This window comes from Anomaloglossus baeobatrachus, chromosome 4 (assembly GCF_048569485.1).
Source record: "Anomaloglossus baeobatrachus isolate aAnoBae1 chromosome 4, aAnoBae1.hap1, whole genome shotgun sequence".
Taxonomy (NCBI): Eukaryota; Metazoa; Chordata; class Amphibia; order Anura; family Aromobatidae; genus Anomaloglossus; species Anomaloglossus baeobatrachus.
Window position 1 is genome coordinate 60,319,939 of NC_134356.1, and position 19,190 is coordinate 60,339,128.

General features: G+C 40.0%; 1 protein-coding gene across 1 annotated transcript in view; it reads left to right on the forward strand.

The window, feature by feature from the left end:
• Positions 1–1,580: 1,580 nt before the first annotated feature.
• FLT4 (fms related receptor tyrosine kinase 4) overlaps positions 1,581–19,190 on the forward strand; it is a 318,524-nt gene continuing 300,914 nt past the window's right edge. The window contains exon 1 of the mRNA XM_075344371.1: positions 1,581–2,030. Coding sequence (XP_075200486.1) covers positions 1,973–2,030 — 58 coding nt within the window. The 5' untranslated portion in view covers positions 1,581–1,972. The remainder of the gene's footprint in view (positions 2,031–19,190) is intronic.

The window sequence follows — 19,190 nt, forward strand, 5'->3', positions numbered from 1 at the left end:
AGTCCGCATAAACACGCACAAACACACACAAACACGCACGCACACAAATTATGCTCACCTTACCTTCTATTCCATCGCCGGCCTCCCGGTTCTTGTAGTACGCCGGACAGGATGTGTATCGGGTAACCATCGGGACGATGGAGGAACTTCCGCTGTTAGCCGCTTCTCAAAGGCAGCGCACTGACCAATCAGAGGCAAACGGCTCCTGCTTTTGACATCTGGCAGCGGAAGGTCCGGCATCAGTCGCGATGGTTACCCAATACACATCCTGTACCAGCGAACTACAAGAACCGGGAGGCCAGCGATGGAACGAAAGGTACGGTGAGCATAATATGTGTGTGTGCGTGTTTGTGTGTTTATGCGTGTGTGTAATAGCACAATAGGGGACCAGGATGGGACATTGAACAAGTTATGGAACAAACTGTCTGAGCTTGCATTATTTCCTATGGGAAATTTTGCTTTGCTAGATGAGTAACTTGGTTTACATGCACACTCCCAGAACAGATTGATCTCGTAAACCAAGGTTCCACTGTACCTGTTAAATCACTGCAGGATAGAAAGGAACCTTAAGGCTAGGTTCGCACACTGCGTCTTTTTGACGCTGCGTTTTTGGCCACTAAAAACGCACAAAAACGCACCTGCGTCGAAAAAACGCATCAAAAAACGCATGCGTTTTTGCCGCGATTTGGTGCGTTTTTGATCTCTGCGTTTTGCTGCGTTTTTCCAATGCATTGCATGGGGGGAAAACGCAGAAAAACGCAGGAAAGAACTGACATGTCCATTTTTTTTTTTTAACTCAAAAACGCAGGTAAAAAAAACAGATGTGTGCGGACAGCAAAAATGAAAACTCATAGACTTTGTTGGGGAAGCAAAGTCCTGCAGTTTTGAGGCCAAAAACGCACCCGAAAAACGCGCAAAAACGCCGCGTAAAACGCACTGTGCGCACATAACCTAAAGGATGAGTGGGCACTAATGCAGATCTGTCGTCAATAACATGCTGTGACTTTCTGATCCCAGATGACACAACTCGCGACACTGCTTTTCCCAGCCTATACACCAAACGTAAAACTAAAGCACAATGTGCAATGGGCTTTAGCCCTAAATTTTGTTTTACAGCGCACAATAAGAAAATTAGATTTTAGCATATGTTGGTTTAGAGATTGATGTGAATTCATTAGTGATCTACCAAAATATGCAAAATGTGTAGGTGATAACGAGAATATGTTTTAAAGGGGATTTTACAAAAAAAAAACCTTCAGAATATTGTAGCCTTGCACAGAAATGCATAGTTTTACCTATATAGCAATATCATGTCCCTCTGTATTGTAGAACTGGCAACTGTGCATTTATCTCCTGTGTGAGCAGACGCAGGGATCAGAGAGGTGGGGGCCACATAAGCTGGTCTGTAGCAAGCAACGTAGATTAAAACAATAATAAATACGTTCACACAGGAACTTCTTTCCTCCCCACCCCCTTATCCCTCCTTTGCAAAAGTGCTGTACTTTAAAAGTTTTTTTTTTTCCTGGCAGCTTGGTGGAAATACAGAGAGAGAGCTCCGTCTAATAACACACATAGGAAAAGGAAACTATTGTATAATGCATCCTCATCCCTGTGCACACACAGACACACACACAAAAGTTTCCTCTGAGGTCCAGGGGATTCTTTAATTCCTCATTCTAACATTCCGGCAGTTTGAGAAACACAGAACTTGGGAGCAAAATTGAGACATTTTTTACATTTTTGGAAAATTCTTCTCCCACCTGTGCGTAAACCTTGGAGGTCACTGTGGGTGACAGCCAGCAGTGCCAGGCTCTTGTACGTCAGTGGCACGGCTCCTGTGGTTGGTACTGTTTTTTTGTACTTTTTTTTCTTCATTTTTATCTCTTTTTACTTTTGCCCTGGGAATAATATTATCAGGTAGAACATTTTTTCCTGTGGTGATACTTAAAACCTACAGAAGGGAAAGCTGGAAATGAAGAGAGTCCTCTGCGTGCTTCTTGGCATTTGGCTGACTACTGTTGACAGAACAGGTAAGACGATTTTTGGGTTAATTCTAGAATATGGAGTGTTTGGTTATTTTTGGGGAGTGACATGGGTACAAGATTAAGGCATGGACTATGTTTGTGGGGCATCAAGCTTTTTGGAAACATTTGCTCAAACTTGTAGGGCAATGACAATATTTGTAGTCCATGGACAATGTGTGAAGGTCATGCTTTTGGGACACTTGTATGTTTTTAGGAAATCCTTGTAAGAGATGGACACCATAAGTGGGAAATCTGATTATTAATAGGGATGATCGAATAACTCAAATATTCGGCTTCGCGAATATCCGACGAATAGGTCGCCGCTATGCGAATGTAAGTCTATGTGAAGCCCGAATAGTTCCGAATAGTTGTTATTCGGGTTTCCCATAGACTTACATTGTGCATCGAATATTCGCGAATAGTCGAATAGCGGCGACCTATTCGGCAAATACTCGCAAAGCCCAATATTTGAGGTATTCGATCATCTCTAATTATTAAATTTCCATAAAATTATAAAGTAGTCATCTGTGATTGCTTTTTGTATGTAGGACATGCTTTTAGGGTATGGAAAATGTTTAAATACCAAGGATAGGAAATCTTCTTACTAAGTTTTCCTACAATAAGTCTTCGAATATCCAAACACCAGTGATTGCTATCTATGTGGGATATGTTCGTATGATATGAATAGTGTTTGTAGGACAAGGGCAATGCTACTAGGACATGGTTGTAGGGCATCGTAATATTTGTATATGGTTAAGGAGAAATCTAATATGTTTCTATAAAATAAGACATCTAAAACCCAGTCATCGTTGATTCCTATGTATGGCTTTGGACCATCCATACTGGTCAGGATGTCCATTGCTGTTGATACACTATGTATGATCCACCAATATATTACGGATTTCTGAAACCTGCCCATCATTAAATCAAGCAAACCATATGACTACATGTTACACCCAAAACATAAACAAGGCAAAGTCCTGACCGCAGCAAACCCTAGTTTCCAAACGCCTATAAACATCATGCAACATCTGTTATTATCAGGAAACAGCTTACACGGGATTTAGGACCATTACTGTATAATATACATGTGAGCTAATAGCGGAGGGCTGTTTTCACTTTTATAAAGTCATAACACATTTTCAGGCATTGCAGCTTTAAGCACTTAACCCTTAATGCATTGAGTATGACAGTGAATGGACAGCTGTAAACCTTAGGAATATTTTTTTGATGTTTATCCCATAGGAGAGACACAGCATAGTATTGTCCGATATAGTCTTCAAAGATCATTCTCGGCAGAACATACCAAATTAATTATCATAAAGAGATGGAGTCTTATATTTCCCCCTCTTCCTTGGTTTACCTCATTAACTATTTAATTCCCAAACATCTCACTTGATTTCTGTGCCGACTTCTCTTTCATACAATAGGAACTTCAATCTAACCATTAAGTCTGAGTTTAAACCCAGAGGTCATTTAATCTCCATCTTTTAAAAAAAATGTTTCTTTCTGTACATATTTTGTAAATTACAACTCAGGTTACCGACCTGATCCACCCACCCGATCTTTACCTTCATATTATGGATCTTCAATAGCTAAGATATAATTCCATCTAGAATTTATCTGAGAATTCTACTTAGAGACCAGTAACAAGTCCATCTAGGAGATTAGCAACCTGATTATTCTATCTATAATCTGAGAATTCCATCTATTCTATAAGTATCGATACTCTGTTTATTGTATCTGTGAGAATTAATCATATTCCATCCATGAGAATGCATAATCTGATAATTCCATCTATTCTATGAGTATCGATACTGTTTATTGTATCTGTGAGCATTAATCATATTCCATCCATGAGAATACATAATCTAATCCATCTATTCTATGAGTATCAATACTGTTTATTGTATCTGTGAGATTAATCATATTACATTCATGAGAATACATAATCTGATAATTCCATCTAGTCTATGAGTTCTGATACTCTGTTTATCGTATCTTTGAGACTTAATCATATTCCATCCATGAGAATACATAATCTGATAATTCCATCTATTCTATGGGTACTGATACTCTGTTTATTTCATCTGTGAGAATTAATCATATTCCATCCATGAGAATACATAATCTGATAAATTCCATCTATTCTATGAGTATCGATACTCTGTTTATTGAATCTGTGAGTTTAATCATATTCCATCCATGAGAATACATAATCTGATTATTCCATCTATTCTATGAGTATCAATACTGTTTATTGTATCTGTGAGATTAATCATATTACATTCATGAGAATACATAATCTGATAATTCCATCTATTCCATGAGTTCTGATACTCTGTTTATCGTATCTTTGAGACTTAATCATATTCCATCCATGAGAATACATAATCTGATAATTCCATCTATTCTATGAGTATCGATACTCTGTTTATTGAATCTGTGAGTTTAATCATATTCCATCGATGAGAATACATAATCTGATAATTCCATCTATTCTATGAGTATCGGTACTCTGTTTATTGTATCTGTGAGAATTAATCATATTCCGTCCTTGAGTATACATAATCTGTGAATTCCATCTGTTCTGTATATGATTATAGATAATCTGTTAATTGTATCTGTGAGAACGAATCATAATCCATCTATCAATCTGAGAATTCCGTTTATGAGAAGAGGTAACCTGGTAATTTCATGTTCCAAGATTTATCATTCTCTCAGATAATTTGTCTGAGAACTTGATATAAAAATCAATAACATCGGTGAAACCAGATCAATAGTTGGAACTATTGGAACAATATGATAATTCTATCTATGAGTATAGATAATCGGTTAGTCTATGAGAAAGATAATCTAATAACTGTATCTCTGAGAATGAATCATATTCCATCCATGAGAATACATAATCTGAGAATTCCATTTTTGAGAATCGGTAATTTGGTAATTCCAAATATTCCAAGCTTTATCTTTCTGAGAGAATTTGTCTGAGAATTCGATAGAAATATCAACAACAACGGTGAAACTAGATCAACCGGTAATTCAATCTATCAGAATAATCTGATAATTCAATCTATGAGTATAGATAATCTGTTAGCCCCATATATAAAAAAGATAATCTGATAATTGTGTCTGTGAGAATGAATCATATTCCATCGATGAGAATATATAATCTGAGAATTCCATTTTTGAGAATCAGTAACCTCATAATTCCATGTATTCCAAGATTTATCATTCTCTCAGAGAATTTGTCTGAGAATTTGATATAGAAATCATCAAGTTTGGTGAAACTAGATCAACTGATCATCTATCGGGATAATCTGATCATTCCATTTATGAGTATAGATAATCTGTTAATCTCATCTATAAAAAAAGATAATCTGATAAATGCATCTGTAAGAATGGATCATATGAGAATTCCATCTAGGAGAATGATCTGAGAATTATGAGAAGAGGTAATTTGGTAAATCCAATTATTCCAAGATTTAATGCAGAAATCAATATCTGTGAGACTAGATCAATTTATAATGTAATCTATCAGAATGGATACCTGTGAATTCTACTTATGGGAACAGATATTCTAAGATTTCAATTAAAAAAAAAATGATGTCTTAATTTCATAAATAAAACTACATAATCTGAAAATTCCATCCCCTTGGAATAGATGATCTGATGTTCCATCTATGAGAATAGAAGATCTCATAATCCTATCTATAAAAAAGTACAATCTGATAATTTCATGGATCATTTCAGAATTCTATCTATGATAATAAATAATCTAAGATGTATGTCCATAAGAATAGGTAATTCCAAGTTTATGATAATAAATAATCTGAAATTTCCATTTTCGGGAATATATATTTTATGAATTCCATTAGAAAAAAATGTCTTAACTTCATAAACAAAACTACATAATCTGAAGTGTAGAAAAGATAATCTGATATTCCATCTATGAGAATAGAAAATCTTATTATCCCATCTTTAAAAAAAAGAATCATCTGATCATTTCATCTATGAAAATGGTTCATTTGAGAATTCTATCTATAATAATAAATAATCTAAAATTTCTGTTCATGAGAAAAGGTAATTCCAAGTTTTCCAAACTTTTAAGAGTACCAATTCAATATAGAAATAATTAACATCTGTGAGCCAACATTAACTCCAAGAATATCTAACCTAATAATCCCATCTCTAAGAAAAAAATAATCTGATCATATTCATGTGTGAAAATTAATCATGTGAGAATATCATCCATGAGAATAAATAATCTGAGATTTCAAATACACGAGATTTATAATCTGAGAGTTCTGTTTATGTGAATCGAAAACCTGTCAACGACAAATAATTCCAAATCTGGGTCTAGATCATTCATATGACATATCGTTCTGATATTGGATCCTTGAATCTTTGTCACCTGAAACTGTGAATTTTTCTAACCCCTGAATTTGATAATTTCATTGAATTACCGTAAAGTTTTTATTTTCGGAATATCTAATCTAAGAATGTTTTGAGATTCGAAAAATTTAATGTATGAATTAACCTCGTAGATCATATTGGAAACTACTGGTGTGATGGACAAAGTCATTTAATAACCAATGTCTACACTATCACGTCTGTGCATTTGATTTTTATTTATTTCTTCCGGTATTTTGAAGATGTAGCAGAGCTAATTGGGATGAGTTTTAATCAATGCTGTGTTGGTTGCTTCCCATTAATATAAAAAGTACAAGTAGGACTTGAGATAATGGTGTGATTTTAACAATTATCATAAGGGATCATGCAGACGACTGTCTTTTCAGTCCAAGTGCGATTCTACAAAACATTGGACGACACTTGGACCAGTTTTATTCAATGAGGCAGTGCACACGTCTGATTTTTTCACTCGGACCACTTGCATGCATGAGTTACCTCCCTAAACCGGATACCACTCGGCCAGTCAAGTCTACAAGCCCATGAAGGAAAGCGGATCACACTTGGATGACATCTAAGTGTTGTTTGATTTTCACTGACTGCAAGAATGGAGAAGATGGAGAATTTCTTTTTAACCATCTCCACATCTGAGAAGATCATATCACGTTCAGATCATGGTCTCATCAGAGTGGGATTAGCATCATCGCAACGTTTTACTCGGCTGGAGAAAGAAAATATGATCCTTATTCAGAGAAACCATGAAACACAGCTCTGCACCTGGATACGTCTTATACTATTCTTATACTATACAATAAAAAATACAAAAATATGCTTCATGTTTATAATCAACCGATATATTGGGTTGCTCAGATATATTTACTTCTGTAGGACATTAGACATGCTGGTAAATAAGGACAAAAATATTACAACATGCATATCATGATACAGGGATTGACTGGTACTGATGGGCTCAATAAATATCACTATAGCCATAAAACATATGATTTGGTAGCACTTGAGGTAGACTATTAAGAGGAACCTGTCCCCAGAATCTGCTTCATTTCATGAAAGCCAAACCACAAGCAGCATGAATCAGAGCCGGACTGCACCACGGTAGCCATGTTTTTCTCTGCACCGGTATATAGTTTGAAGAGCTTGCCGGTGATTGACAGGTTTCTCCCTATGTACACACACAGGAGAGATCTGTCAAATACCTGGGAGAAACCGGCCTCAGACAGCACCAGGATATCCTCTGATCTATTCCTATAGTCCCTGGCTGGATTTTCTAACTAAACCCTCTCTGAAACACCAAAGTGTTTCTGTGAAAAAGTATACTTGACTGCAATCATATAGCCTAGATCTCATTCATTTTTCACGTGATTTGGGCAACATTAATCAGTTGACAGGTTCGCTTTAATTTGATTCAGCTTGCCGTATTCCCATTGTTTGGTGACATCAGCCCCATATACCAAAATGACCAGATGTAATGCTTTCAAAATCTTCTATACTCTGGGGCCTCCCTGCTTTGATCACAAGTCATAACTAGTGACGTAACTTGAAGCTTATGGGCTCCAATGCAAAAGCTCCAAGGGGGACTCCCAATTGTTGAAGTCTTTAATAACATTGGTCTTTTAAAATTGACCAAAAGGACTTTTGGGGCCCCCTAGTCTCCCGGGCCCGAGTGCGATTGCAACCCTTGCATCTACTGTATTTACGCCCCTGGTCATTACACAACTTAATTTATAGACTTTTTACCCTATATACTTTACACATCCAGGTCATGATTCCTATTATAATCCACCAGTGGTTATAATGACACCCCATAATCCTACTATTGATCCAGAATCAGCTCTTTTTAGCACAATATCCTCACTACAACCCCATTCCAATAGCTTAGATTCATCCTATAACTTCAGGATAACATTTGGTTATTCCCGCACCTAATACATCCGACACCCTATTTTCTTTCCTTATGTCCTTGCTTTCTTCTTTATGACCTGTCTTTACCCCAACAGTGTTCGTAGAAAGAATCTTACCAACTCTGATCACTATTGAATCAGTTGATCGGGCAGTGAGTAATGGCTCATGAAGGTACAGTAGAAAAAAACATGAGATGCTGACTTTGGATCTAGTCTTTTACTACTAGAGTCTCTTTGCCATGCGGTGATTCACAAAAAACCTACAAGACCTTATTAATATGTTCTCTGTTCAATGATGATGAGTACGATGTAATTAAAAGTAAACATCTCCACTATAGATGGAGGCTCTAAAATGGATTTTCCAATGAACAAATTTCATTTTAAAGTTGATTGTAATCAATAGATCTTGGAATAATAATAATTTCCACAATTGGATGTGTTTTAAAAAAATGTTCCTGTGCTGAGATAACCTTACATATGTGACTCTTCTACGTACTGTTTAATGGCTGTGTATGACTGTACAGATGACACCACATCTACTGGGCAGGGGAGAAAGCAAAAAAGTGTATAGACATTACAGCACAGGATCATAGTTGATTCTTTTTGTGAGGTAAAGCATTTACTTGCCTGTTTAAAAAAAATGTTTTACCTCACAAAAAGAATAAGCTGTTATCTGAACCTGTGCTGTGCTATCGGTATTCAGGTATTCAAAAAATATTTAAAGTTTTTGTATCGGTATTTTTTAGCACAATCCGTTCAAACACCCTCATCAAAAAGCATGGTGCAAACATACTCTAGTATGAGATGTAGAAATAGGGTGTGTTTTCAACACCTGTCTAAGGCCTCTCTCACACGTTTGTGCCTCCGGTACGTGTTTGGCAGTTTTTTCATGTACCGGAGGCACGTACACACGTGGACATATGATTTCATAATTGTTTGGACACACATAAGTATTTTGGAATGGAACGTGTGTCCGTTCCGTACTTACGTATGTCCGTGTGTTCCTCACGCCGAGATGTCCACGTTTTCTCCGGCAGCACGGGTGTCACACGGCCCACACCCATACCACACGGATGGAGTGTGCATGCGGTCCCATGTGACATGCGCCAGAGAAACTCGTGTCATTATTTTAAAAAAAAACAAACACTTACTCATCCCCATCAGCCCTGCAAAATCTTCCGCTCCAAACAGTTGTTATGGAGGTGCGTGTGCTGTCACGGGCTGTAATCTCCGCCCCTCTGCTCGACCGGAAGCAGCATAAGCGGGGAGAGGGCGGGGCTGGAGCCGAAGATCAGAACCCTGGACAGCAGCATCTACCACGTGAGTATGCAAATTACCGGTTCTTCGTGTGTTATCGCGGAGAGCACACGGAGAACACACGTGGACCGCACGTACCGGAGACACGTACTTGCCACACGCAACACGCAGGGAAAATACGTGTCTCGCGGCACATGCGTGATTTCCACGTGAGTGTGGCAGAGACCTAATGAACAGTAATAGCTTAAACAAAAAAGCTGGAGTTTGCTGTATGGAAGCCGTGTTGTGTTTGTCCTTCCTTAATCCCTTTTACTTTGCCTCACTGGTCCGTTCCCCTTTACTCTCTCCTGTAGTTTGGAGTACCTTGTATGATAGCTGTTGATTTTACCCCTGTCTATCTTATCCTCTCTGACTTTGCCATTGGACAACCCACACACCGGACACTGATCCTATGCACCCAGCTGCTCCTTCCAGGCACCAGCACGGCCTTTCCTGGTTACATTGATGCTTCCTGCCTCTTCTTATCCCCTGGCAATATCACTTATCCTCATGCCTTACCTCTGCAATATACTCGTTTATTGTCTACTTCAGGATTATTTTGCCTTGATAAAGACTCACCACCGAGCCGAACGTCGGCAAACTGATCCAAAAGAACGTATTTCCAGCTCACCGCTCTTTGAGCACAGCTTTAAAGAGGATATTTTAATCTACTTTTTGCCTGTGATCCGCTGGATTTTGCTGTTTCTAATTTGGCAAACTGATGGTTGACTTTTTTGCACAATAAATCTAACATTATAAATCACAATACGTTCTGTATATTCGTATGTGTGCCAGAAATATTCTTCTACTATAACTATTATTTTTTGGGCCCCAACCTTATGTGGTTGCAGCAGAGCTTCTCTGTTATCTGATTAACCGAGAGCAGGACTAGTGTTCCTGCTGCCCTGTGCACTAGACAGTGCTGTGTCCAGGGAGAGACAAGGATAGGAATCTGATCGCCTTACGGGGTGAAAGAATTGTCTAGAGTCATCAGGGAGCTTAGGGCTGTGAGAATGAGTGTCAGGGGTTGCCCTTTACTATCATTTCCTAGTGGCAGTGTATCCCTTCTCTCGTATCGCCTTGTGCCGACCTTGGTGGAGCATGATAACTAGGAGCTACCTTGGAGTGATACCTAGTGCCTATCGTCAGAGAAGGTCAACCTCGCTATCAGAGGCTCTGGTGAAGGTTTAGTAGGCACTTAGTCATGCCCCTCTTAGGGTAAACCTGGTTCTGGGATCAGTGGCTCAAAATCCCTCTCTCCCCTCCATCACTGTACTGTGACACTGAGCTAGTGAACTTCATAGCTCCAAATTCCTATTGAATGTTTATTAGGACACTCTTTATGATAAGGTATTGGAGAGAAAGGTGTCCATATTCTATTCCTGCACAAGGGACCTCTGTTGTCCACTTTAGCCCAGCACCATGCACTTCTGGTAAAGGCTCATTTATAAAGAGTAATTATGGGTCCTATGGGAATGATAATGTGCACCGGTAACGTTAATGGACCAAGATGATTACATGGAGCGGTGATCGTCACCGGTGAAATTGATCGAGGAAGCATTACATTAAAAGTATTACCTGGGCACGTATCGCATTACATTTATAGAAATGTTCTTAATTGCTCCATGTAAATGGGCCAAATCCCCTACTCGTCCAGCTCATTATTTCTGAGTGGAAAAAAAGTATGTTGCACCCTTTAACCAATCAGATGACAGTTTAATTTTTTAAGAAAAGGATAAAGGAATCTCACACACCGTTCCTCATAAAATTCTTCAAGACTTTATTGACACATTAAAATTAGGGATGATTGAATACCTCAAATATTCGGCTTCGTGAATATTTGTCGAATTGGTCACCGCTATTTGACAATTCGCGAATATTCGATGCGCAATGTAAGTCTATGGTAAACCTGAATAACAACTATTCGGAACTATTCAGGCTTCCCATAGACTTACATTGCGCATCGAGTATTTGCATAGCGGCAACCTATTTGTCGGATATTTGCGAAACGTTTTTAATATATATAGCACACAAATATGTACAAGGGTCCATAACCTGAAAACATTTGAAACCAAGAAAAATTGGCCCAGAAGGCCCCCACGTGTAACCTGAAAGCATCTGAAACCAAGATCAATTGACCCAGAAGGCCCCCACATGTAACTTTTGGGCTGGGCAACAATATTACATATTAAGTATTGGATGATCCAGAATTTTTTTTCTATACCTCTCTAAATATTGTCTTTATAAATACCCAACATATGTGCTCTTTGAAGAGATACTGTATTTCAGGGCTAATTTCTCAAAGCTAGATAAACAGCAATCCCGGCATTAAAGGAGGAGAGATTATCTAAAATTCAGTTATTGTATTCAAGGCAAGGGATTGGGGAGCGAACCAGCCACAATATCTGCAATTTATTTTCGGCTTATTAGTCCCACAGATCTAAAATCTCCTTAATACTGTGCATCTGGATGGCATTCACACAGAAATGACTCTCAGGATATATGAAAAAATACCAGCACTAATAAGTAACGAGAGTAAAAAATTAAGTTACCGCATCAAACGGACTTGAGTGTATCATTTACCAGATGTTCACACAAGCATCCCATGAGAAGGAGTATATAGATAATTGTTATATACTGCTGTAATCAATATACTCAATACTAGAAGTTAGAGAAGGTACTGTATTTACAGTTTCTCACCAACAGTGGGCGCTAATTCTTATTTCTTGTATAAAACATTTTTCACATATAAGATTTAACACAAATTTAATAAAAAGGTAGCAGAGCTGAATCTTTAATTTAGGCAATTGCGTTATATTTTCACTTTGTGAGTACAGAAATGCTGATATAGCTAATATTTGGCTACATATAATATTATATCATCTAAGGCCTAAAACACACTTCCGCATAAAAAACGTCCGTGTGACACGGTCCGTTTTTCGGGTCCGTGTTCCGTTTTTTTGGGGCGTTTCTCCGGTACGTATGGCATCCGTGTGATGGCGTATGCGAGCCGTGTGTACGTGTAAAATGTCCGTGTTTGTGTGTAAAATGCCCGTGTATGTGTACGTGGAATGTCCGTGTGGAATGTCCGTTTGTGTGTTGCACAATGTCGTTGATACATGTCGGCTGACAGCAGACAGAGTTGCACGATGAGAATGAACTCGGGGGGAACTTCACCCGACTTCATTGTCATGCCGCGGCTCTGTCTGTGTGCCGCGTACTGATTAGCGGTCACCTGTGAAGGATTCACCAGTGACCGCTAATCCCCCGAGTGACTGAAGTGAGCGGCCCTCTCTCATACTTACCGCTCCCCGATCACCAGCGCGGCGAGGAACAGCTGTGCAGAGAATATGCGGCAACAATTACTTTGAATATGCCGGCCGCTCATTAATCAATCTCGTATTCCCTGCTTTCCCCACCCACAGACGCCTGTGATTGGTTGCAGTCAGACACGCCCCCCACGCTGAGTGACAGGTGTCTCACTGCACCCAATCACAGCAGCCAGTGGGCGTGTCTATACTGTGCAGTGAAATAAATAATTAAATAATTAAAAAAAACGGCGTGCGGTCCCCCCCAATTTTCAAACCAGCCAGATAAAGCCATACGGCTGAAGGCTGGTATTCTCAGGATGGGGAGCTCCACGTTAATGGGAGCCCCCCAGCCTAACAATATCAGCCAGCAGCCGCCCAGAATTGCCGCATACATTATATGCGACAGCAATAAAGATGTATGAATCCAGCGCAAACTTATATTGAATAAAAAAGTTTTTTCTTTCTTTATTGGAATGATAGAATGAATAAAAAATCCAGGGACATGCAAAAGTAAATTCTAGCCCCAGTTCAGAGCGACGCGTTTCAACAAGTTGTCTTAATCATGGTCTGAACCGTTCAGACCATGATTAAGACAACTTGTTGAAACGCGTCGCTCTGAACTGTGGCTAGAATTTACTTTTGCATGTCCCTGGATTTTTTATTCATTCTATCATTCCAATAAAGAAAGAAAAAACTTTTTTATTCAATATAAGTCTGCGCTGGATTCATACATCTTTATTGCTATTGCTTGTTATTCCTAACCATCCGTGCGCTGGAGCTCCACTGCGGGACTGCAATATTGGTGAGCTGAACAATTTATTCTGTTTCTACTATTATATGCGACAGTTCTGGGACTGTACCCGACTCTTCCCGATTTGCCCTGGTGCTTTGGCAAATCGGGGTAATAAAGAGTTATTGGCAGCCCATAGCTGCCACTAAATCCTAGATTAATCATGTCAGGCATCTCCCCGAGATAACTTCCATGATTAATCTGTAAGTGACAGTAAATAAACACACACACCCGAAAAAATCCTTTATTAGAAATAAAAAACACAAACATATACCCTGGTTCACCACTTTAATAAGCCCGAAAAAGCCCTCCATGTCCGGCGTAATCCAGGATGGTCCAGCGTCGCTTCCAGCTCTGCTGCATGGAGGTGACCGGAGCTGCAGAATACACCGCTGCTCCTGTCAGCTCCACTCAGCTAATGAAGGGAATAGTGGGATCAGCTGTATTCAGCGTTGGCCGCGAGTAACCTCAGTGACAGCTCAGCTGATCGTGCTATTCCCTTCATTAGCTGCGTGGAGCTGACAGGAGCGGCGGTGTCTTCTGCAACTCCGGTCACCTTCATGCAGCACAGCTGGAAGCGACGCTGGATTATCCTGGAGTACGCCGGACATGGAGGGCTTTTTCGGGCTTATAAAATTGGTGAACAAGGCAATTTGTTAGTGTTTTTTTTCTAATAAAGGATTGTTCGGGTGTGTGTGTTTATTTACTGTAATTTACAGATTAATCATGGAAGGTATCTCGGGGAGACACCTGACATGATTAATCTAGGACTTATTGGCAGCTATGGGCTGCCAATAACTCCTTATTACCCCGATTTGCCAACGCACCAGGGCAAATTGGGAAGAGCCGGGTACAGTCCCAGAACTGTCGCATATAATGTATGCGGCAATTCTGGGCGGCTGCTGACTGATATTGTTAGGCTGGGGGGCTCCCCATAACGTGAGGCTCCCCATTCTGAGAATACCAGCCTTCAGCCATATGGCTTTATCTGGCTGGTATTAAAATTGGGGGGGACCGCACGCCGTTTTTTTAAATTATTTATTTATTTATTTTACTGCACAGTATAGACACGCCCACCGGCTGCTGTGATTGGGTGCAGTGAGACACCTGTCACTCAGCGTGGGGGGGGTGTGTCTGACTGCAACCAATCACAGGCGTCTGTGGGTGGGGAAAGCAGGGAATACAAGATTGATTAATGAGCGGCCAGCATATTCAAAGTAATTGTTGCCGCGTATTCTCTGCACAGCTGTTCCTCGCCGCGCTGGTGATCGGGGAGCGGTATGAGCCGGGGGAAGAAAAAAAACGAGCGCCAATGTAAGTATGACTGAGAACAGCAGAAAAAAAGGTAAGTATACTGAATTTAATTAAAAAAATAAATAAATAAGATCGCTAGTGTAAAAACGCACACGCACGAAACGTGCTGAACACGGAGATACTCTGTGTGCGGTCCGTGCAGGCACGGACCCATAGACTAAAGCGGGTCTGTGCCTGCGTGCTGCCGGCCAAAAACGGACATGTCGTCTGGGTAGAAAAGCGCACACACGTACTTACCACACGGAAACACGTTCCGTGTGATTTTACGTGTGTGTGCCATCTACCATTGAATAACATGGGTCTCCGTGTGTACGTGTCTCCGGTATGTGCAAATACGTACCGCACACGTACAAATTAAACGGATGTGTGTTGCGGGTCTAATATATACAGTTGAGTGTATGTGTGTGTGTGTGTGTGTGTGTGTGTATGTATGTCCGCTAAAGGAATCTGCACCGTCACATTTACAGTCACGAAGTTTTGCACAGACACCTCATGTGACCCAGGGAATGTCATAGACTATGTTTTGAGAAGAAGTTTTAACCCTGCTAAGTTATGTTATGTGCCCCAAAAATAACGCTTACTTATTGTTTGGATGTGTGAGGTAATTTATTGGCTGTTTTGACAATTAGTCAGGATATTTATCAGGTGGCCTGCAGCAACCAATCACAAGTCTGCTTCTATTTTGCTATCGGTCATTAATAGGAGCTCTGATTGGTTGTTATAGGCAACAAAGGTCATTCTTAAGGCCCCGTCACACTAAGCAACTTACCAGCGATCCCAACAACGATAGGGATCGCTGGTAAGTTGCTAGGAGGTTGCTGGTGAGATGTCACACTGCGACGCTCCAGCGATCCCACCAGCAACCTGACCTGGCAGGGATCGCTGGAGCGTGGCTACACAAGTTGCTGGTGAGCTCACCAGCAACCAGTGACCAGCCCCCAGCGCCACGTGGAAGATGCTGCGCTTGGTAACTAAGGTAAATATCGGGAAACCAACCCGATATTTACCTTGGTTACCAGCTCACGCAGCTACACGTGCAGAGAGCAGGGAGCAGCGCACACTGAGCGCTGGCTCCCTGCTCTCCTAGCTACAGCACACATGGGGTTAATTACCCGATGTGTGCTGCAGCTAAATGTGCACAGAGCAGGGAGCAGCGCACACTGAGCGCTGGCTCCTTGCTCTCCTAGTTACAGCACACATCGGGTTAATTAACCCGATGTGTCCTGCAGCTACATGTGCACAGAGCAGGAGCCGGCACTGACAGTGAGAGCTGCGGAGGCTGGTAACAAAGGTAAATATCGGGTAACCAAGGACAGGGCTTCTTGGTTACCCGATGTTTACATTGGTTACCAGCCTCCGCAGAAGCCGGCTCCTGCTGCCTGCACATTTAGTTGTTGCTGTCTCGCTGTCACACACAGCGATCTGCGCTTCACAGCAGGACAGCAACAACTAAAAAATGGCCCAGGACATTCAGCAACAACCAACGACCTCACAGCAGGGGCCAGGTTGTTGCTGGATGTCATACACAGCAACATCGCTAGCAACGTCACAAAAGTTGTTCGTTAGCAGCGATGTTGCTAGCGATGTTGCTTAGTGTGACGGGGCCTTTAGTATAAGAAGCTTATGTGTCAGTTAATATGATTACGGTGGTGGGTGGTGGGTAGGAGAGTGGGAGGGAGACAGAGAGAGAGTATGGGAGAGAGGCAGAGTGGCAAAATGGCAGAGTGGGATAGAGGGAAAGTGGGAGAGAGGGAGAGCGGGGGAGAGGGGCCAAGTGGGAGAGAGGGAAAGTGGGAGAAATGTAGAGTGGGAAAAAGACAGAGAGAGAGAAAGAGAGAGAGACTTGATTACTATCTCGGGTAATGCCAGACAATACAGATATTATAATATATATATTCAGATTTGACTGTCTTTACATTTCCACTTGGTTCAAGAGAGTAGCATGAGCTAACGGGATAAGGACCGGGAGATTTTTCGCTTTTGCGCTTTAGTTTTTCCCTCCCCTTATTCCAAGAGTCATAACTTTGTTATTTTACCCTCAATGAAGCCGTGTGAGAGCTTTTTTTTTTAGAGAGATTTAGTGTACTTTTAAATCATACTATTCTTTTATGTAATGGTAAGCAAGGAAAAATTCCAAGTGTGGTGAAATAGCAAATTAAGTGAAATTCTGAAATTAGTTTTTTCGTTTTTTATTTATAGCATTCATTTTATGATAAAACTAATCTGGCAGTATGATTCTCCTGGACAGTATAATTACATAGATACAAAACAAGTATAGTTTTTTGTTTTTATTATTTATGTAGTATAAAAAAAAAATTGGAAATTTTGAAAACAAAATCTTGCTTGTCTCACACCATTCCAAGATCCATAATGTTTTTGAATTTTTGGGATCTGGGGATGTGTGAAGGCTTGGTATTTGCACCTCAAGCTGATGTTTTATTGATATTATTATGAGGTATATACGATTTTTTGATCACTTGTTATTACATTTCTTTCTGTTGTTGTAACAGCTATTCTGGCGTTTTGATTTTTTTCTCGTTACGCCCTTTACCGATTGGAATAATTTATTTTTTATTTTGACAGATCGGACCTTTACGAATGCAGCAATACCAAATATGTGTATTTTTTATATCTTAATTTTTAATTGGTAAAAGGGGGTTGATTTGAACTTTTATATATTTTTTTTAATTTTTAAAACTTACAGACATCCATTTTGCATGTACATGTTTCAGTTGGCAATATCGGCTGTAGATGTACATCAGTTGTGCACACAGCATGTGTATGGCAGGAACTGATACGGAGCAGGTGTTCGCTGTATTATACAGTCTGCACCTGAGAGTTAATGCAGCGACTGGAACTAGCTCAGGTCACAGCAGTTTAACCTCATAGTTGCTGCAGTCCATCGTGATTGCGGCATTGAAGAGGTTAGTAATGGAAAAGATGTCCCATCCAACGGCCATTAGTTTCCCCTCAAAATGAATGCGGAGTGGTCATGCCAGCCAGGTGACTTACTGAAGGTCCCATAGGAGATAGGTACTTTTACAATAGACTGCAATATTACTGTATTGCCATGTATTGTACTAACTATATAATAATAATAATAATAATAACTATCCCTGATTTCTCAATAGAACCGCTAAAAATTGTAAATGAATTTGTTGGACCCAAAAAATAAATAAAATAGAAAAAGATAAAAAAAAAGTATAACGTAATATTTATTGCATATGGGAAATTAAAAAAAAGAAATAATGAACTGGCAGAATCACTGGTTTTCATCACTTAACTTCCATAAAATGAAATTAGAAAGTCATATGGACCCCAAAATGGAAATGATAAAAATTACAGCTCAAAACACAAAAAAATTAAACTCTTATCGATCAAGGTATTGAAAATCTATAACTCTTGGAAGGCAAGAAGGAAAAATTGGAAAGCAAAGTGGGGCCCAGTGGTACTCTGGTGTCTGAGGGCTCTCTAAAAACCCGGACTATTGAGACCATAAAGCACGGCCCACCATTATGAGCCAGAAAGAAAGATGAAATCCTGTCATATCAGGGAGCATAATTAGAAATGGCGCCAGTGTTCCCTAAATGTAGAAATATGGGGCTGAGGACTTTATTAATTCAGGTTAACACCCTTAACACCAACATTTTGGAACATTATTATTTCCTTCAGCACAACTCTATTGTATATATAATAGCCCGACTCCTCAAATTATGTCCTTTAAGTTTCAAAATTATATAACATTTTCATAGTAATCTTCCATTCTAATAATCTGAGGAACGTTGGGCAGATTTATGCAGAACAAGCTGTAGTACCCGGCATTGCCCGGGATAGTAACTGTCTCTCTCCCACTCTCTCACTCTCCCTCTCTCTCTATCTCTCTCTGTCTGTGTCTCTCTGTCTGTCTCTGTCTCTCTCTCTGTCTGTCTCTCTGTTTCTCTCTCTTTCTCTGTCTCTCTCTGTCTCTCTCTATCTCTCTGTCTGTTTCTCTCTATCCATCTCTCTCTTTCTCTCCCACTGCCTCTCTTTCTGTCTGTCTCTCTCTATCCATCTGTCTCTGTCTCTGTCTGTCTCTTTCCCTGTCAAATCAAATCAAATAGGCTTTATTGGCAGGACCAAAATACAA